The sequence below is a fragment of the Grampus griseus genome (assembly GCF_964374135.1).
Source record: "Grampus griseus genome assembly, chromosome: 2".
Classification (NCBI taxonomy): domain Eukaryota; kingdom Metazoa; phylum Chordata; class Mammalia; order Artiodactyla; family Delphinidae; genus Grampus; species Grampus griseus.
The window spans coordinates 171,557,393-171,577,663 of NC_139018.1; the positions used below are offsets into that span (position 1 = coordinate 171,557,393).

A 20,271-nucleotide genomic window follows, 5' to 3' on the forward strand; every position below is an offset into this window, starting at 1 on the left:
TACCCCGTAGCACTTTAAATGTATGCCTGTGCATTGCCACAAGTCCACATATTAGAAGAATCTGACTGCTTTATCTAGTGACTTAGCATAGCTGTATCACAGCATTTACATATTGAAATACACACTATTCTACGGGCTTTCCTTTTATTTCTCCTTTTCATTGTATTTAGCTTAATTATAAATTGAAATTATGTATATGGCTAGGCTATGGCATAGATGACCTTTCACTTCAGATGGTCAAAGAACCATTAGAAAATACTGGCTATTCCAAGGGGCACTGATGGCATTGAGAAGAAGCTGGGCAGTGCTAGGCAGGAGGCGCCTCCTTTCTGCCAGTTCCCACGTTCGCTGGCAGAGCAACGTCGGCTACGGTCCTGGTCGGGAGCCCCCGCTGCTGCCTCACTCACGGTGCTCCACAGAGCAACGATTGAACTGCTGGGCATACGGCAGGCAGCTCCCGCCCCTCCTTACCCCCCTCCCCATGGTGGCCAGTCTCCCGCACCCCACGGGAAGCACACTTTTGTGCTGTTCCTCTGAAATCCAGCTCAGCCATCCATCCAGTAAGCCCTTCTGAACCCCGGAGTAACGTCACTCATACCCTCTTCTGCTCTACTTTTCGGTGTCGTTCATGTTCATTGGCTTTGTCATGTTGTCAGTCTCGTCCACTTACAGCTCCGTGAGGAAACTTATCTCACAATGCCTGGCATACAATCATGTCACGTGACTCTTCATGGAATGCATGTGATGTCCATTTCAACAGCAGTTGCTCCGTGAAATACACAATTCCCTATTTACCGCGTTTATCTTTTTGTTGTTGTTTTTTGTTTTTGTTTTTCACTTTGTTTTTTTGTCCACACTGCACGGCTTGCAGGATCTTAGTTCCCTGACCAAGGATTGAACCCAGGCCCTCAGCAGTGAGAGCATTGAGTCCTAACCACTGGACCACCAGGGAATTTCCCCACTGCAGTTATCTTAACGGCTTTCCAAGTCAACCCTTTCGAAAACAATAATGAATAATGGACTTGGCATGTTTTCACCTGTATATCTACCTACAGAATTAAATTAACTTTTCTAAAAAAGTGATTTGATTATAATCTCTAAGAAACAGTCTCAAATGAGTCAACTGTCCCATTTATCACAGAGAATCTCTTTAATAAAGGTACCTCCCGGCCTCACATTCCAAGAACTGCTCGGTGATCTGCCAGTTTAGTATAAGCTGGAGAAGTTGCCAACTGAGGGAAACTGCTTTCCCAAAAAGGAAAACAAAAGCAGATTTGAACAGAATTTCTTTTTTAAAAAAGGACATTTTATATTGAAGCTAGAGGATAACTCCTTGTTTTCAATATTGCTATGTCTATCCTAAATAGCTTGGACATTTAGAAAATTAATGGTTCTTTTACTTATTTTTGTAATGTTTTTTTGGCCACCCGACGCGGCTTGTGGGATTTTAGTTAGTTTCCCCCATCAGGGATCGAACCCGGGCCCTCAGCAGTGAGAACGTAGAGCCTGAACCACTGCACTGCCAGGGAACTCCCAATAGCTCTTTTGATTATATTATCAAATCACACATAGAAATGAATCTTGCAAATAAATCCAATCAGCCCTCCCCCTGGCAGGACCATATTCTAAACATCCCACATGAATTTGTATTTATAATAATGTATATCTAACTTAATTATTCATCATATTTTTTAAAAAGGAGATGCTATAGCCCTCATATTACCCAAAGGGGGGAAAAAGGAAAGAAATTTATTTACAAATTATATGTCAGGCACAGTGCTGAATACTCTCTATGCTCAAAACAGCCTTGCAAGATTGGTACGGTTACGCTGGGTTTGAGTCCATATTACCTGCCTCAAAAGCCTGTTACTCTTCTGTAAAATCAAGGTAGTGCTCAAATAGTCTTGAACCTCAGCTCACTGCTGCTCTGGCCCCTTTGGTCTCATTTCAGACAAGAAGAATTCAACCCGAACGGACCTTCCTTGTTATCTGCAGTCCTTCCTGAACTCCCTCTGATCTGGCTTCTGTGCCAACACTTTATTTAAATGGTTGTCATCCTATCTAATGAATTTTTTCTTTATCTTCACCTTTCTTGGCTTCTAATTTACAACTTAATAGCACTGACCGTGCATCCTTGGTAAAGAGTTTTCTCCCTCGCCTTCCATGGTAACTGCATTATTCCTGGTTTGTCCTTGTCTTCCATGACGCGTCTGTTTCTCCTCCTGCCTCTGCTTTGTCCTCTCTGGCTGCCTCACGCTGTACCTTTCCTGGAGTTGAGTGGGAGCCAGGCCTTCTAGCGCCATGCAGCCTCTCTCAAAGACAGCATCTCTCTCCTGATGTACGAAATGCTCTTTTGGGGCTTCCCTGGTGGCGCAGTGGTTGAGAGTCCGCCTGCCGATGCAGGGGACACGGGTTCGTGCCCCGGTCCGGGAGGATCCCACATGGCGCGGAGCGGCTGGGCCCGTGAGCCATGGCCGCTGAGCCTGCGCGTCCGGAGCCTGTGCTCCGCAACGGGAGAGGCCACAACAGTGAGAGGCCCGCGTACCGCAAAAAAAGAAAAAAAAGAAATGCTCTTTTGCTGCCTCCTGTCTGGGCTGCTGTCTTCTTGCTCAGGCTCCTCCCATTCTCTGCCCCGGGGAAATTTCACTTGTCTGCTCTGCTGTCACCCAGACTGAACCAATACTTACAAACCCATGGCCTCCTCCTAAGAGTACTAGCATTCTCAGGCCCAGACCAGGGATGGAACCCATGCCCCCTGCAGTGGAAGGGTGGAATCCTAACCACTGGACCGCCCGCCAGGGAAGTCCCAGTACTGACATTCTTTTGGTCTTCCCAGCTTGGTTCTTTTCACAGTGAAAACGTAAGGCAGTCTATATGTAATGAAGTGCTCAAATGTGTATTTTTGCTATGACTTTTCCTTCTCTTACTTTTAAAACCCATTTCTGTAAAATTTAAGATAATTTTTGAACTTAAAAGTTTCTCTCACACCAAGGTTGTTATCTGCACCGTCTCTGTACCCTTCTTACCTAACGGTAACTTCTTTCTGGGGTCTTAACTCCAGAGTCTCCCCTGACCATCCACCCAGAATGCTGATTCCAGAGTCATCTTTCTTACCTACTGCTCTCAACTTACCACTCATTGGAAAACCCGCAATCACTCCTTATTTCCAGCTGCCTAAAATCTAAATGCCATTAGCCTGACTTTCAAGAGCCTGTGCAATCTGGATACTTCTCCACTTAGCCAGTCTTATTTCTTGTTCCGCTTTAACAATATTCTGCTCTGATAAAGCCTGCCTCTTCACTCTTTCCACTTCAATGCCTTTTTTGTACGTTCGCCTTGCTTAGAATGCCCTCCCTCCCGACTTGAATAAGTGTCCTCTCATTCTATGAAGTCTTTCTTGTTCACAGCAGATGATCATGAATCATCCTCCCTTTTAAACTTGCACATGGCTTCAAGCCTGTGCCCCATGCACTTGCACATTGACTCTCCTGAACTACCTAGTGCTGACTTGCATGTGTCATCCCTTAATTCTGCAATCAGATTTAAGCTCCTTGTGAGCGGAAATGCTGCTTCACTTGAGGTCTTCCCCCAGGAGGGTAGTGGTCTACACTGGTTGATGCTACTTAGCACTTTTAACCTGAGTGCATATAGCCTGAGAGATGCAATGATTTAATATTAAAGAGTCATTTAAAAATGGAAACGTTTCTTGATTTACTTCTAATGGGACTTCAGAACTCAGATATTTTTCACATCTAAAAGTAATATAAGTAAATATACAAACTTTGAAAATAAAGTAAGGAGTGATGATTTGCATACAGACACTGTCATTTATTTTAGACTTTGCCAAAGATCCTTTGAGTATCTCTTTCCACACAACCTATCTCCCCATAGATCATCTCTTGACAAGGCTTGGAGGAACAGTAAATCTTAAAGCTAATGTTAGAAGCTGCACAAACATTTTGAGTCATTTGTATTAAAGATTATTTTGATGTGAAGATAGAGCATCTGCAATATTATACATTATATCACTGAAGAAAAGGTCATTTTAAAAATTATCAGCGGGGCTTCCCTGGTGGCGCAGTGGTTGAGAGTCCGCCTGCCGATGCAGGGGACACGGGTTCGTGCCCCGGTTAGGGAAGATCCCACATGCCGCGGAGCAGCTGGGCCCGTGAGCCATGGCCGCTGAGCCTGCGCGTCAGAGCCTGTGCTCCGCAACGGGAGAGGCCACAGCAGTGAGAGGCCCACATCCAGCAAAAAAAAAAAAAAAAAAAAGAGAGAGCTCTTCTGTAAAAATTATCAGCACTCACAACTTTCAGGACTTCCTGTGTGGTACAAATTGGAATACACCATGAAAAAGTCTGTATTAGAAGACTCTGTTAAGAAACATAATAGCCTTACCTTGACGTAATCATAAATGCATCTTTGCAAACTAGTTGCTGCCTCCAGAGCAAATGTGTTGAAGGTGAGTCTAATTAGTTTGTTTACAGGGGCAGTCATGAACCATATGCAGTTTAAATTCTTGTCATATCTTCCATTCGAATCAGAATCAGGAGAGGCAAAGGTACCATCTGAACGTGTCAGATAACCACCACATCCTTGCTGAGGCCCTGTGTTCAAAAAAAAAAGACACATCACGATGCAGAGCAAAGAGAAGGAAACTGAAATTTTATGAGGAGGGTTTTTAAAAATCATATCGTTTCTTTTTTCTGATGAACATTATCAGACTGCTGCCCCTCATCTTAGTTTCTTTGCTGTTATTTCCTCTTCAACCACCAATCCACCAATCTCTACCAGCTCACATCTAGCTGCCTAGAAAAGTGGGTAAACAGATAGGGTTCTATATGCATTTTTGGAACTCTTGATGGGATTTATTGGAGCTTTTTTCTATTCTTGAAAAATCCAATTTTATACAAAGTATTTTGCATAACAAAACTGATGGAAACTGTGAACCCGTTTTACCTTTATGTTCTGCTTTTATGAACGCTATCAGACTGAAAACTGAATTTAAGAAGATTTTACCCAACATCCCAAGAAAACTGGCTCTCAACAAATCTTTTATTTAAATAATCTGGTAGAAGGAGGATGAGAGGCATATAACACTACAATCCACTTTATATTGAACTGTACTCTATATTTGAATTTTTTCTTTTCCAAAAATAAGGGGAAGCTGAAGAAGAGGAACTTTAGTGGAGAAAAATATCTACTTTGAAATGAAAACCCTGAAATTCAGAATAAAAATACAAAAGAGAGATAAAGAATACTCTCAATACTCAACTATGAAAAAAAATACGGCACAAACTCCTCAGAGCACGGGATTTAGTTTCTTCCACTCCACAGCCTAAGGTGATGCCTTGGTAAGGAAGAAAAACTTTACTGACAATTTCGAAAGATATACGTGAGGATGAATTAAGCTCAGAACAGCCCTGGTAGGAATAGAGATGAAAATAGGCGTTCAAAAGAGTATTCATAGAGCTTGCATTCTACACAAACGTGCGTCATTACAAGTTCCGCAGTTAAATTCACAGTCTCATTCCATTTACTTGATCTGTTAAAAGTGAAAGGGTTGATTTCAACATTAGGGAGCGCTAAGATTCAGGAAACGCTCTTGGCAGGAAAGGCAAACAATGGCTGCCGACGTCGGATGCAAAGGATATCAAAGGCGCGGAGCGTTTTCCAGGATAGGTGCCTTACTTAGGAGGTCAGGCTACCCTGTCATAGCTTCTAAGGCAAGGAAAAATACAGAGTATTTGCACAGTCCGATGTTTCCTGGAGTTGAAATGCTTCCGAAGGCCCAGTCCCTGACATATCCATAGGTGGCATCTAGAACAAAATTATTCTGAAACCAAAGCAATGCTCATGACTCTGCTCCTATGAAACAGGCCTGCAAGATGAAGAAGTGGGGTTTGCACAGTTTTCACTCCAGTGCGGACTGACTGTTACCTAAGGCAACCACTTAAGCTTATTGACACGCCTAGCAGGGAAGAACAATTACTCAGGGTATTAATGAATTGAGAAAAGTATTTATCTATTAAATATTGCCAAGGAAATATATTTAGTATTTTTAAAAATAATTTTTATTGGAGTATAGTTGATTTACAATGCTGTGTTAGTTTCTGCTGTACAGCAAAGTGAATCAGTTATACATATCCACATGTCCACTCTTTTTTAGGTTCTGTTCCAATATAGGTCATTACCAAGTACTGAGTAGAGTTCCCTGTGCTATACAGTAGCTTCTTGCTAGTTATCTATTTTTTTATTTAGTACTGAGATGGGAGAAGATGAATGGTAGTCTAATAGCAGTGGTAAGTCGTAAATCAACAATAATGATACAATTTAGAAAATGATAGGTGCCATGAAAGAGGCAGGAAAAGTCTTGTGAGTTTTGCAAGAAAGGGAGATTATTACTTCAGGCTAAGAGGACCTAGAATGTTCAAGGCGGAGGTGACAGTTGATCTGCATCTTAAAGGATAAATAGGACGAGACCATGTAGACTTGCCTGGTATTGGCAAGTCCAGGTTGAAAGACCTCGTAACCAAAGGTTACGTGGACAAGAATTTACATGTATAGAATTTGACCTTTAGACTTTATTCTCGGGGTAATAGGGATCCACTAGAAAGGTTTTTGATCAGAGGAGTGGTAGGGTCAGAATGAATGCACTTTCTCGTCAAGTCTGACCTAGAGATGCATCTGGTGGTCACGTTTGCACATAAGGGAGGGCCTGGAGGAGATGAAGCCAGGCCCAAGGACACCGCTGTGGTCCAGGCTGGCGGAGGCAAGGGGCAGTGCAGAGCTGGAGGTCTGCATGTAGGAAAACCAGACCACTGGGCTTTATTCTACTAACGCATCAGCTGCAAAAACTAAATGCTATTTTTAAAAATTCAAGCTATATGTTTTATCACCCCTTGCTTATTAATTGTTGCTAATAAGTTAATAAGGGCAGAATGACAATTGTACTGGGCACCAAGAGTGCCATTATACACACTTAGTAGACAAGACTACTGCTGCAGCTATCATTGCTACTTCTGCTACTAATGCCCTAAGACAGAGATACCCTCCCTTCAGGAAACCCAGAGCAAGGATCTGCAGATCGCTGGTGTGCACTGGCACAGACTGAGTGGGAGACTGCATGATTCCTAACTTTTCAGAATCTCTCTTTGCAGGGCCCCAGAATGGACAGAGTACAGTAAGTCCTCTACATACGAACCTTCAAGTTGCAAACTTTCAAAGATGCGAACGTGCATTGCATCAACGTCAGGTGTGAGCGAAATGGCAGCTTGCCCTCCACCTCCTATTGCTGTGATCCTTCAGCTCTACCATCTCCCACCTCCCCTCCCTCCTCCAGTCAGTAACTCTTCTTGCCTGTTCACTCAATGCCAGCCTCTGGACGCCAGCTGTTGTGCTGTACTACTGTGCTTTTCAAGGTACTGTGCTGTAAGATTAAAGATGTTTCATTTTTTGTGTTTTTTTTAATGTATTATTTGTGTGAAAAGTATTATAAACCTATTACAGTACAGTACTATAGAGCTGATTGTGTTAGTTGGGTACCTAGGCTAAATTTGTTGGACTTACAAACAAATTGGACTTACGAATGCATTCTCGGAACAGAGTTTACTCATAGGTAGGGGACTTAGCTGTATGTTTTCTGTCACTTGATGTTAGGTTTCACCATATGACTTGCTTGAGACAATGGAATATTAATGGTCATGGAGTAGGAAGAGGCCTTAAATGTGCTTATGTTTTTTGGCTTGGAGTTTTGTCCTCCTGTGATCCACCAAGAGCTCACACCCTGGGTACCTGCGTGGAGAGCAGACCTGACTCCAGGCTGTACTGTAGGCCAAGCACAGTCAACCTGCATCCTGGAACAGGCAGGCAAACTGGCCTGCTGACCCGTAAGTGACAAAAATAATATTCTAGGTATAAGCCACCGCATTTTGGATCATTTGTTATACAGCATTATTGTGGCAATAGCTGACAAATAACAAAAATAGCTTTTTTGAATTATCAAACTATAATAGAGCACATTGATGAACTCATAAAATATACATACAAGTAAAAAAATAAAGGAGAACTAAAATTATCATCAGATAGTCCTGGCTAAAATAGTCAAATAACTGAAGTATAACATTATATGAGTGAATTATACAACTCATATTCTATATGAATAATATTATATGAATAAATAGTCAAATAAAAGATGTCCATGTCCATCCCTGGACAACCGCTACTTGGACAGATGGTGGCTGGCTAGCTGTACTTTCAGATAACAATCGGCCTGACTTCAGGCATTTTCCTGTTCCCCAGTGAGCCAGCTAGGGCTTCAGGCTGTAGTTGAATGTAGTTGAAGGAAGCAGCACTGAAGCACAGGAAACAGAACACAAATGCCTTTAAGGCTGGTTCCTTAGGGAAATGGGAGTTCCATAATCCTTTCTTTGAGTAAATCTTGCTGTGATTTTCAAAGCTACAGTAGACAGCTGCCCTAAAGCAGTGAATTCATTTAAAAAGTTCAACTAAGCTTCAGATGAACATGTCTTGTCTTTTTTGCTAAAAGTGAATTGGAGTTATTATTCTCTACTCCCTAACCTTAAACATGCACCACCTTTTAAGTATCATATTTATATCTGCAAGGAAAACATTTCTTAATGGCTTTTGTAACCTGAGTTATGTTTTTCTGTTTGTTTTCAGTAATGTCACTCAATTTGCCTCACTTTAAACATCCTAATTTGAGACCCAGCCTAATTTAACTTAGAATGTGTACTTAGTCTGGTAATATTTGGGAAGCATAAAACTGAAATACTCAAAGAAAGGTAATCTCAGCAGTTAATCAGGAGCTATAGTCACAAGTAAAAGAGCAATGCAATGTATAAAGAACTCGGGAAAATTATATAATTAACTTTTAATTTATTCTGCATTATTTTGGTATTACTGAAAACACCCTATGTATGCATTAACAGTCTTATGGCGTTTCATGAAAATCATTCTCACCAACTTTGAGATTTTAAAAATGACTTATTAAGCAATATATAATGATATAATCATGTCAACTGATGCAAGAAGAGGATGTGACAAAATCCAACACACATCATGACATAAACTCTCAGCAAACTAGGAATAGAAGGGACTTTTCTCAACTTCATTAAGAGCATCTACAAAAACCATATAGCTTACATGATACTTAATGGTGAAAAACTAAATGCCTTCTTCCTAAGGTTAGGAACAAGGCAAGGACATTTTTCTCACCACTATTCAACAAAGTATTGGAAACTCTTGCCATTGTAATAGACAAGAAAAAAAATACAGACTGGAGAGGAAGGAATAAAATTGCCACTATCTGCAGATGCAGAAAATCCCAAGGAATCTACATAAAAATTCCTAGATTAACAAATGAGTTCAGCAAGAACCCAGGCTGGAAGAACAAGGCACAAAAGCAATCACATTTCTATAAACTCACAATGCATGTGTGGAAACCAGAGTTAAAAATACAATCGCTCTAAAGAAAATAAAATACTTAGGTATACACTTACTGAAATGTATACAGAACTTGTGTGCTGAAAGTTACCAAGTGATGAAAGAAATTCAAGACCTAAATAAATGGTGAGACGTGTGTATTCATGGACTGGAAGACTCAGCCTAGTAAAGATGCCAGTTATTTCCCAAATGATGCACAGCTTTCATTGTAATTCCTACCAAAGCCCCAGCAAGATTTTTCTGTTGCCTTAAAAAAGCTTATTTTAAAACTGTGGTACGTCAAGACAATAGAATATTATTCAGGGCTAGAAAATGAACTATCAAGCCATGAAAAGACATGGGAGCAACTCAGTGCATATTACTAAGTGAAAGGAGCCAATGTGAAAAGGCTACATACGGTACAGTTCCAACTAGATGACATTCTGGAAAAGGCAAAACTAATGAGACAGTAAAAGAATCAGTGGTCGCCAGGGGTTGGGGGGAGGGAGGGAGGGAGGGAGGCATGAACAGCCAGAGCACGGAGGATTTTTAGGGCACTGAAAATACTCTGTAAGATACCATAACGTTGGATACACGTCATTACACATTTGTCCAAATCCATTGGATGTACAACACCAGGAGTGAACTGTGACTCAAACTATGGCTGTTGGGTGGTTATGATGCTTCACTGAATATCATCAGTTGTAACAAATGTCTCACTCTGGTGGGGATGTGGTCAATGGTGGAGGCTGTGCACGTGAGGGGCGAGGGCATAAGGGGAATCTCTGTACCTTCCCCTCAATTTTGCTATAAATCTAAAACTGCTGTAAAAAATAAAGTCTTAATAAAAACCAACCAACCAACCAAAACAAAACAAACAAACAACTTATTTTAAAATTTACATAGAAAGTCACAGGCTCTTGAATAGTTAAAACAATCTTGACAAAGAAGAATAAACTGGAAAGGATCGGGCTTCCCTGGTGGCGCAGTGGTTGAGAGTCCGCCTGCCGATGCAGGGGACACGGGTTTGTGCCCCGGTCCGGGAAGATCCCACGTGCCGCGGAGTGGCTGGGCCTGTGAGCCATGGCCACTGAGCCTGCGCGTCTGGAGCCTGTGCTCCGCAACGGGAGAGGCCACAGCAGTGAGAGGCCCGCGTACTGAAAACAAAAACAAAAACAAAAAAAAACTGGAAAGGATCAATCTACCTATTACTATACAGCTATAGTAATCCAGATAGTATGATATTCGTGGAGTGTTAGACAAACAGATCAATGGAAAAGAATAAAGAACCCAGAAATATGTCCACACAAATATGTCCAAGTGATTATTTACAAAGATGCAAAAGCAATTCAGTGGAGGAAGGATAGTCTTTCAACAAATGGTGATAGAGAAATGGACATCCAGGGGCAAAAATTAGGTCCAATCTAAACCTCAGACCTTGAACAAAAATTAGTTCAAAATGGATCGTAAACATAAATGAAAAATGTAAAACCATAAAACTTTTAGAAGAAATCGAAGTAGAAAATCTTTGCGACCTCAGGATAGGTAGAGTTCTTAGCCTTGTTATCCAAACACTATACATAAAAGGAGAAACTGATATGCTGGACTTCTTCAAAATTAAAAACTTTTGTTCTAAGGAAGGCCCTGTTAAGAGGACAAAAAGACAAGCTATGGACTGGGAGAAAATATTTGCAGACCATGTACCTGAGGAAGGACTACTACTGAGAATATATGAAGAACTCTCAAAACCCAATAGTGGAAAAACAAGTAATCCAATTAAAAAATGGGAAAAAATTATGAACATCTATTTCGCCAAAGAGGATATACATATGACCAAAAAAACACATGAAAATTGTTCACTATTAGGGATATGTAAATTAAAACCATAATGATATGAATACATTTCTATCAGAATGGCTAAAATACACGCACACACACGCACACACACACACACACACACACACACACACGAGTGATAGCTCATTGTAGAATACCGCACACCACAATGGAATGACCAGGGTGAGGGTGTCCCAAGTGTGGATAGCACAGAAAGTACTCCATAAGGACTCTCTCGCCAAGATGACAGAACACAGATGACAATGAAATAGCATCTTAAAGTGCTGAATGGTAATAATTGCCAAACTAGAATTCTGTATTCAGAGAAAAAATCCCACAAAATTTAAGACAGAATAAAGTCATTTTCAGAAAAACAAAAACCAAAAGACATTTTTACTAGAAGATTTGCAATAAATAAATTAAAAAAAAACACTAAAGGGAGTTCTTCAAAAAGAAATAAACTGATCTCAGATGGAAGCACAGAAATTCAGGAAGAAAGAACAAAAGCAATGGTAAGTACACATAATTACTAACTGAAACAATAAAAACATTTTATATGCTTAAAACATATGTAGAATTTAAATAATTGATATTAACAGCACGGAAGACAGGAAGTAGACTAATGGAGTTAAAATGTTGCATTTATCATGATATGGTAAAAGGACTAGTTTTAGGGCTTCCCTGGTGGCGCAGTGGTTGGGAGTCCACCTGCCGATGTAGGGGACACGGGTTTGTGCCCCGGTCTGGAAGATCCCACATGCCGCGGAGCGGCTGGGCCCGTGAGCCATGCCGCTGAGCCTACGCGTCCGGAGCCTGTGCTCTGCAACGGGAGAGGCCACAACAGTGAGAGGCCCGCGTACCCAGCCCCCCAAAACAGGACTAGTTTTAAATTAGATTCTAATGAGTCAAAGATGAATGTTATAATCCCTAAGAGTAACTGACTATATAAGTAATGATTTTTATTTATTTATTTTTGTTTTCTTTATTCAAGACCCATTTATTCTCTAGTTCTGCCCACATGGAGACACCCTCCTTGAAAAGGCATTAAATCCTTCCCTTAACTTTAACACCTTGTGCTGAAAACACGTGTTCCAAGGTTTCAGCTGCGAGATCCATTCTTAAAGCACTGATTCTTAAACCTCTTCTAGATTTCTCCCCTTGGATGGAGGGAGATGACCCAAACACAGCGAAGAACAGCTCGGGACTGGGGGCTCTGCTCGCCCAGAAGACTTTGCAGCTCCCCTCAGCCCCCGGGCTGGAGCCAGGATTAGGGCCCTGAGGCGAGGGCCCTCTTCCCTAGGCTGGTTGTCCCCTCTAGTTTCCCCGGAGTCTCGGGATTCCAGACGGTCTCTGCTCACGCTCCTGCATCACACCTGCTGCCTCAGCACTGCTGATACACGCCAAGGGGGGAAAAGCACACAGAACTGCCTTTCAACGCAGCGACGTTCTACACCAAAGTTATCTGAGAAGCCTGCAGGTTCTTTGCCATCGGAGGACACTCCCACCACTACCCCAGGTTCCCCACTGCCCTTGCCGGTGGCCTGGACGTGCGTGGCCGCAGTGCTGAGTCGCGCACACCCCGGTCTCCACTCCACTCTCCCGGGGAACTGAGGACGGCGCCCCGGGCTCAGCGGCAGGATCTGTCCCGAAGCCAGTCCTAGAGTGACAAGAGCCACACCTGCGGGTCTGGATTGTTCCACCGACCGGCCGCCCAGGACCGAGCTGGGCCCACGGACCCGGGTCTGGATTGTGTCGGCTGCTGCTTCTTGCCTGGGTTCACAGGCCGACAGCCAGTGTCCTCCCTTCCCTGCTCGTCACCACACCAGCGGCTCACTCCTACCTGCTGTCGTCCCCGGCCTGGCCACCGCGGGCTCCCGGGCCCACCAAGAACTGAGACGCCAGCAGGCGCCTAGCTCCCATTAGGCCAGCTCCCCGTTGAACTACGGCTGCCTAGCCGTGTTCTCAAGGCTTCAGGGCCGGCGCCGCCCCTCCCTGGACCCGCGATGCTCCCCGGACCCGCGATGCTCCCCGGATCCGCGATGCTCTGCGGAGGCGCCGGAGCCTCGCCGCACGCAGCCCAGCACAGGCGACCTCCGCGCCCGCCTGTCCCGCCGCCCGGACAGTAATGATTTTTAAAAGAGAGTGACAATTGATTAATTCAGAAAAGGCAAAAACACAAAGATGGCTAAAGAAACATAAGAACATATGGAACAAACAGAAAACAATACGGTGGTCTATTTAAATCCAATAATGTTAGTAATTTTATTAGTAACATGGTCCAATCTCCAACTGAAAGACAAAGTAAAACAAAACCCAAATACATTCTTTGGGGTAGAGAAATGTTGAAAGTGGAGAGATTGAAAAATATACCATGAACTGGAAGAAAGCTAGGGAAGCTGTATACTGAATCAGAAAAAGTAGACATTAAAGCAAAAAAACCCAAAAAACCAAAAAAAGACCTTGCAGAATAACATGAGTCAATTCACCAAATTCACCAGGAAGATATAATCATTTCAAACGTATATGTGCTACACACTACACTGTCTCTAAGCAAAATAAGACCAGAGTTCTAGCCCTGATCTCTCTACTGAGCTTCTCATTCTCGTATCTGACTACCTGCTGAACATTAGCTGGATGCCTTAAAGGCACCAAACATTTCGCACCAAAACCAAACATTATTACTTTCTCCTATGAAACCTGGCCCTCCTGTAAACTTACATTTAGATAGCGGTATCGTGGGATATTGTCCAGAAACCTTAGGGTCATCATGTTTTCCTTTTCCCTCAATTCATTGTTCAAAGACTACTGTGTCCTCTTGATCCTGTATCTTAAGTGCTTCTCCTTTCAAGTTCCTTCTTTATTTTCACACTGTCACTGCTCTCATCCCCTGCCTACATGATGGCAATACTTTCCCAATTTTTCTCTGTCTAAAATGCTGCCCCTGCTTCAAAATATCACCCTCACAGGTGCTAGCATGTGCTTCCTACACCACATCTGATTAGATCGTAGTACTCTCCAGCCTCCAAACGATGAACGGTTCCATCCGCAACCGATGCAGAGCCCACCTTGTCCACCTCCTCCTGTCTCTCCTGTTTCAGCCCCTACTGCTCTCTACCTGACAACCCAAAGCGGTAGTAACAACATGCAAGCCAGTGTGTGGCCTCTGAAATGGGATAGGACTTTGCAACTTTGCACATAAAATGCCTGCTTTCCCAACGAAGGCCTTCTCAGCCTTCCGAGTGAGTATGATTTATAGCTAAAATTTAGTGCGTGCTAAAAGGGTGTCAGGGAATGTTCTAGTTTAATCTTCCCCACAACCCTATGAGGTAGTTACTATTAGTGGGCCCCTTTTACAGATGAGAAAATCAAGAGGATAAGTAATTGTCCGAGGTCAAACTTGCTGGGATGTGTCAGGGCTGAGTCTGAACCTAGACAGTCTATCCCCACAGCGTGCGATACATGTACAAACCACTAACGACAGTTCACGGTTCACACTCCCTGCAGTGATTTCGCGAACTTTTTTTCCTGTGTCCTTTTTATTTTACTCAGTGCCGAAGTACTTCAGATCGCTTCTGCCTCTGCTGTCCTCTGCACATACTTCTGACAAAAGCATTTATCAGAATTTACAATTATTTGCTGACTGTTGAGTAAGCTTCTCAGAAATAGAGATCTTGTTGAATTCGTCTTCGTATCCCCAGAGAAAAGATCACTGCCTGCATAGTAAGTAGCTGGTGAATACTGTTGAATAAGCAATTCAGGAAAGCACAGAAAATATATAGCTAGCTCTGACTGGAGGGATCTTTGCTTTCTAGTCTAAGTTTATAAGGGAATTCTTGGGATTAAATATATTTCTTGATTTATAAAGTTGTTACTATGCAATAAACATATTATGTACATGTGCATGTGTGTCTATATATATGTCTGTATATGTGTATATATATATGTGTATGTGTGTATATACGTGTATATACATATATACACACACAGGCACAGGACCAAGTTTTTGGTCCTATGTATTAACCTGTTTCAAAGGTAAGTTAGTTGACTTTTATGGCATATTTGATTGTGAAGAAACAACCAGCAGAACAACACCAAAAATATCACCAAAAGATTGAAAACACTGCCGAAGGGGTAGTTTTGTTTTTTTGTTTTTGTAGGAAAATGCTTGTTTAGCTAAAAATTTGCAATTATAAATGATGTTAGTTCTGTTACTTAAGCAAATCTGATCTCTGAGTGTTGGATTTCCGAAGGCAGAGCAAATCTAAAAATTTGTAAAATTCCAGACGCTCTAATGTGCAGCACACTATATAGAAGAATGACTTTCTCTCATCATTGACAATTACAAAGTCAAAAGTTAGCAAAAATTAGAAACTGTTCTATTTAGAGAGCAGGATTAATAGCAATGTGCTATTCAATTGTCATAAAATAGGTTGCGTTAGAAAAGATATGAAATTCATCAAACCAGAGTATACAATAGTTTTTAATAATGTAAACAAGGGCATGGAATTGTTTTGTTGTTCTCGTTAATATATTAGGTTGCACACTGTGCTATTGATATTTAAATTTTATGACTCTGGTGGCAGTGTGATTTAGTGGAGACGGATTATTTTCCCAGTTCTGCTCAAGATTTGCTAAGAGGCCCTGGCAAGTCACTTAATTTCTGTGTGACTCAGTTCCCCAATTTGTAAAGTAAAATATATGAGAATGCCAATTAGGATTACAACATAAAAATAAATGCCCAAGTTCCTTAATTTTGATAGAATTTTAAGAAATTTTACTAAATTGGAGGCCATCATTTGGGGTTAGAGATTTTTGTTATACAGAAATTTATTACCCTTATATTCCAATGGAATTATACTCCACATAATTGTGCTAATTCTTTACCATTATATCATGCAAAGCTGTGAAGATAGATGTGACATTTGTCTGTCAACAGCGGAAAGAAAATGGGCTTTTACTGTATGTGTATATGTATGCATATATATATAAATTATTTGTAAATATAAATGTTACTTAAAATATAAATACTAAACATATATATTTTATGTATATTATATTTATAATATATAAAATATATTTGTATCATAAATATAAGTATACTATAAATATATAATTATGCTATATTATTTATAAATAGTATATTTTACTCAAAAATATTTTTTTCCTTTCCTTATGGGAAGGAGGAAATAGTGACTGCTGCAGTTATGTGCAATATTTATATAGTAACAGTAAATTAAATGCACTATTTAGGACTAGGTACAAATTGGAAAGCAGGCAGTGTCAAAGGAGAAGATGAGAATGGAGAAAAGTAGCTCTATCTCCCCAAAGAGTTAGAAAAGAAATGACTTGCCTTTGAGAAAAGTCACCCCCAGAATCCCTCATCGTCCTGAGTGTGTTCACTGATCTCTACAAAAGCGATGTGGGCATTTTAGGAAAAGGGTGAATTTGGGAGATGGTCCTACCTGATTCCAAGCTTGGTTTTACCTCTTATAAACCCTTTGACTGCAAGCAAATTACCTAATCTCCTAACTTCTTTGTTCCTCCATTGTAAAATGGGATAATCCCTGTCTCAGGGGTAGTTGTGAGGATTAGATGAGAAAATCCATGCAAAGCCCCTCCCATAGAAGCTCAGTGACAGGCAGTCCTTATCTGTATGCCTTGGGCATCCCTGACATCTTCTCCTGGGGGTGAACTGAAATTAAAGCTACCACACAAAGGCAGCAGATTTTTCACATCTCAGAACAAAGAGAAGAATATAGTCCCTGACAATGTTTTATCTCTAAACAACTGTTTACAAGTAAAGAATTTCTTTCAGTGTTTAATGCTGACCAGTCTGCTTTTATGCTGCTGGAAACACTACATTAAAGCCAGGCCCAATGAATAAGGATAATGATTATTACAGGGAATCTATGCTTATAAATAATTTAATCCTAAACATCCAGTTGCTGGATGAGTTGCATTTTTAGGAGGGCTGGTGTTGTTTAGGTTATGCAGAATAATTGCTTGCCAGCTTCTTGTTTATTTCAATGTTTTTCAAAGTGTTATCTTATAATTTACCACTAACTCAATTTTATCACTTAGCTTGGTCTTCACAGTACCATCTGGTTTCATTTTCCCAATGACAACCCTATCCTTCAAGACCAGGAGCAGCAATTTGGTCATTTAAGGAGGGGGTGAGTGGGTTAGAGCACAGACTGATATTGGAATATATTTTCATAAAAACCTTTTCTTTTTCTTTTGGCTGATCTGGAATTTTACTCCTGCCTGCTGCTTTTGTAAGGTTTTGGTGAACTAAGCATTTGTTAGTTTCTTTATCACATTCCCACATTCTCAGCTCAGCAAAAAACCCTTGTCAGTAAAACCCACAAAGGAGAAACTGCAGATAACCTTGTCTTTGGCATCATCTCCCAAGGGATGCCTAATCCGCAGTGAACGTTACAAGACTTAAAAAGAGCGGAAATAAGCTTAGTCTAGTTTTCTGCAAATGGGTTTACAATTTCAGCTCATCTCATTGTCAGACTTCATCAGAGGGAGCAAATGACATTAAGAGAACAGACAAACAACACTGCTTTCAAGTAATATCCCCATATTCGCTAAACTGAGGGTTATTTGAGCAGTGACTTAGGAAATTATTCACTTTATAATTCAACTACCTTACTGCAATTGTACTTTTAAAAGTAATGTCGTCTGGCAGCTAACACCAGGCTGCTAGGAAGCACAACATAGACGCATCGATATTTAGTGTCACTGAATGTTTTTGAGTTTATTTTTTTAATGTTTAGCTATAGAACTTTAGAACGCCCCTCCCAAAGTCCAAACTTAACACCAAAACTGTGAAATTTAAAAATAACTAGAACCAGAAGTCTGAATTTGATATGTTGTTACATTTTCCTCCGTGTGCTGTGGTTATATTTTCCATCTTTGGGGCCCCAAACTGGCATCAGCTTTCTGTGTACTTTTCCTTCTTCTCCATCCCCTCTTACAAGTAAACTCCTGTTGAGCCACCTCAACTTCTTCCCACCACTGCCAACTGTCTTCCTGTAGCATGTCTGAGAGTCAGTTTCCAGATGTTAAGGCAGCACGTAAAAATCCAGAGACCAGACACACCACCTGAATGTTGAGTCTGACCCTGTATTCCTAATTCTCTAAGGATAAAAGTCATCCAATTTACCACCCCGAGTAATAGCTGAATTATATGAACCACGACTGCATATTGAGAATGAGGCGAATCTAGATACGATGTATAACATATACATATTATACATAATATAATGTGATTATAAAGTAAGGATCATTTATCCATTTATTCTTTAATTCATTCACACAGCCAATAACGATGGATTGATGGAGTAACAGTTACGTGCTAGGTGTCTGCGAGGCCTTGGAATTTTATTGGAATTTAGCTTTTGATTTTGGTTTTAACTTATAAAATGTACTTTAGGGTCTGCTGGTTAGATTTCAGCGCACCCTGGAGCCGTCCTGTTGATAATAATGACCCCTCTCTCCCGCTCCTCTGCCTTACAGAGAGGGTGGGGTGGGTCATGGAGCCCTGCAGAAATCCAGGTCTTCAATATTACTTTCTGATCCGTATCAGTCTTTCTGTTTGGCGTCTAAGGTACCACAACTACTGAGCCCACGTGCCTCGAGCCCGTGCTCTGCAACAAGAGAAGCCACTGCAGTGAGAAGCCTGTGCACCGCAACAAAGACCCAACGCAGCCAAAAAAATAAAATAAAATAAATAAAAATTTTAAAATAATAAATAAATAAATAAAAACAGAAAAACAGACTGACTGAGAGGCACTCTGGCGTGAGACCAGTACAGTAAGAAGAAATGGGGGCTTTGATGGCTTAAAAACACGTTTGCAGGTCTGAAATGCTCTGTGAGTGACACAGATGAGCACAGCCAGAGCTGAAGCAGACTCTGGTGGTAAAGGAGGGGCAGGAACTCAGCAAGCAGAAGTGGGTAGAATAAACGGTACTCATCAGTGTTAGTTCTGCACCGTGGGGCTTGCCCACTTGGGCCAAATCCATAGGACTGAAGGCTTTTTAAGCTTCACAGGATCATGGACACCACTGACAATCGGGTGAAAGTTGCATACTCTCCAGAAAAACGCTGAGATCTGCAGATAATTTCAGAGTTTCACAGACCCCAGGATGAGTACTCCACTGGTTATCAGTTATCGGGGATCAATTATTCATGGAGGGGAGGAGAGATGGGGAAAGCGGAAAGGCAGGTATACTTCACAGGTAGGTATCAGCTCCCGGGAAGTGCTGGCTTTTGCTTTCTCCTTACCTTCCATCCTGTGCAGGTGGCCCTTCATAGCAGAAGTTCCATAAAAGAGGAGACCTGATTTCACCACATAATTCATTAGCGACAAACTAGGGGGATATTTTCCCCAAATTTGTTCTGAGCCTTTAGCAATACAAATATAACAAATGCCCAAGGAGAAGTTATCTAATAATTATATTATTGTATGAGCCGGCTCTTCACTGACTTTGGAAAAATTAAAGCAGACGTGCATAAAGTATTGTCAAGTGTGGAATCAAAATAGCGAATCTGTAAAACTCCAGTGTTCAGGTCAAGATAAGCTAAACAGATGTCACAGACTAAAATGGTCTCCTCTTCACATCAATTATTTATTCAGGGAAGATACTGTCTTCCAGGCTAAAGTGACAGTTTTGGAATCTAAAATTCACTGTCCCACCCATAAAGTTGTTTCTTCTCTCTTTACAGGACGCCCAGGGCAGTTTAAAATGGACAAGACTGAGGGGAAAAGTGCATCTTATGAGCCAAGTTTAAGTGCTTTGTATAGATCTGTAAGAAAAAGATTCTATAAACACTAGAGTTCAACGTACTCTTTATTGTTTCTTCCCTTTTCCTCACCATAAACAACAAAAAACAAACCAAATTGAAAAGCTATGCAGAAAGATCAGTGAATTTATATGAGTGGTCTTGAAAGGTTTGTAAGACCAAAACAGTACAAAATTATA

The 20,271-nt window shown here is 41.2% G+C and overlaps 1 protein-coding gene across 1 annotated transcript in view; it reads right to left on the reverse strand.

The window, feature by feature from the left end:
- Positions 1-20,271, reverse strand: part of CUBN (cubilin) — a 264,469-nt gene that overhangs the window by 18,661 nt on the left and 225,537 nt on the right. The window contains exon 60 of the mRNA XM_082649450.1: positions 4,399-4,607. Coding sequence (XP_082505576.1) covers positions 4,399-4,607 — 209 coding nt within the window. The remainder of the gene's footprint in view (positions 1-4,398; positions 4,608-20,271) is intronic.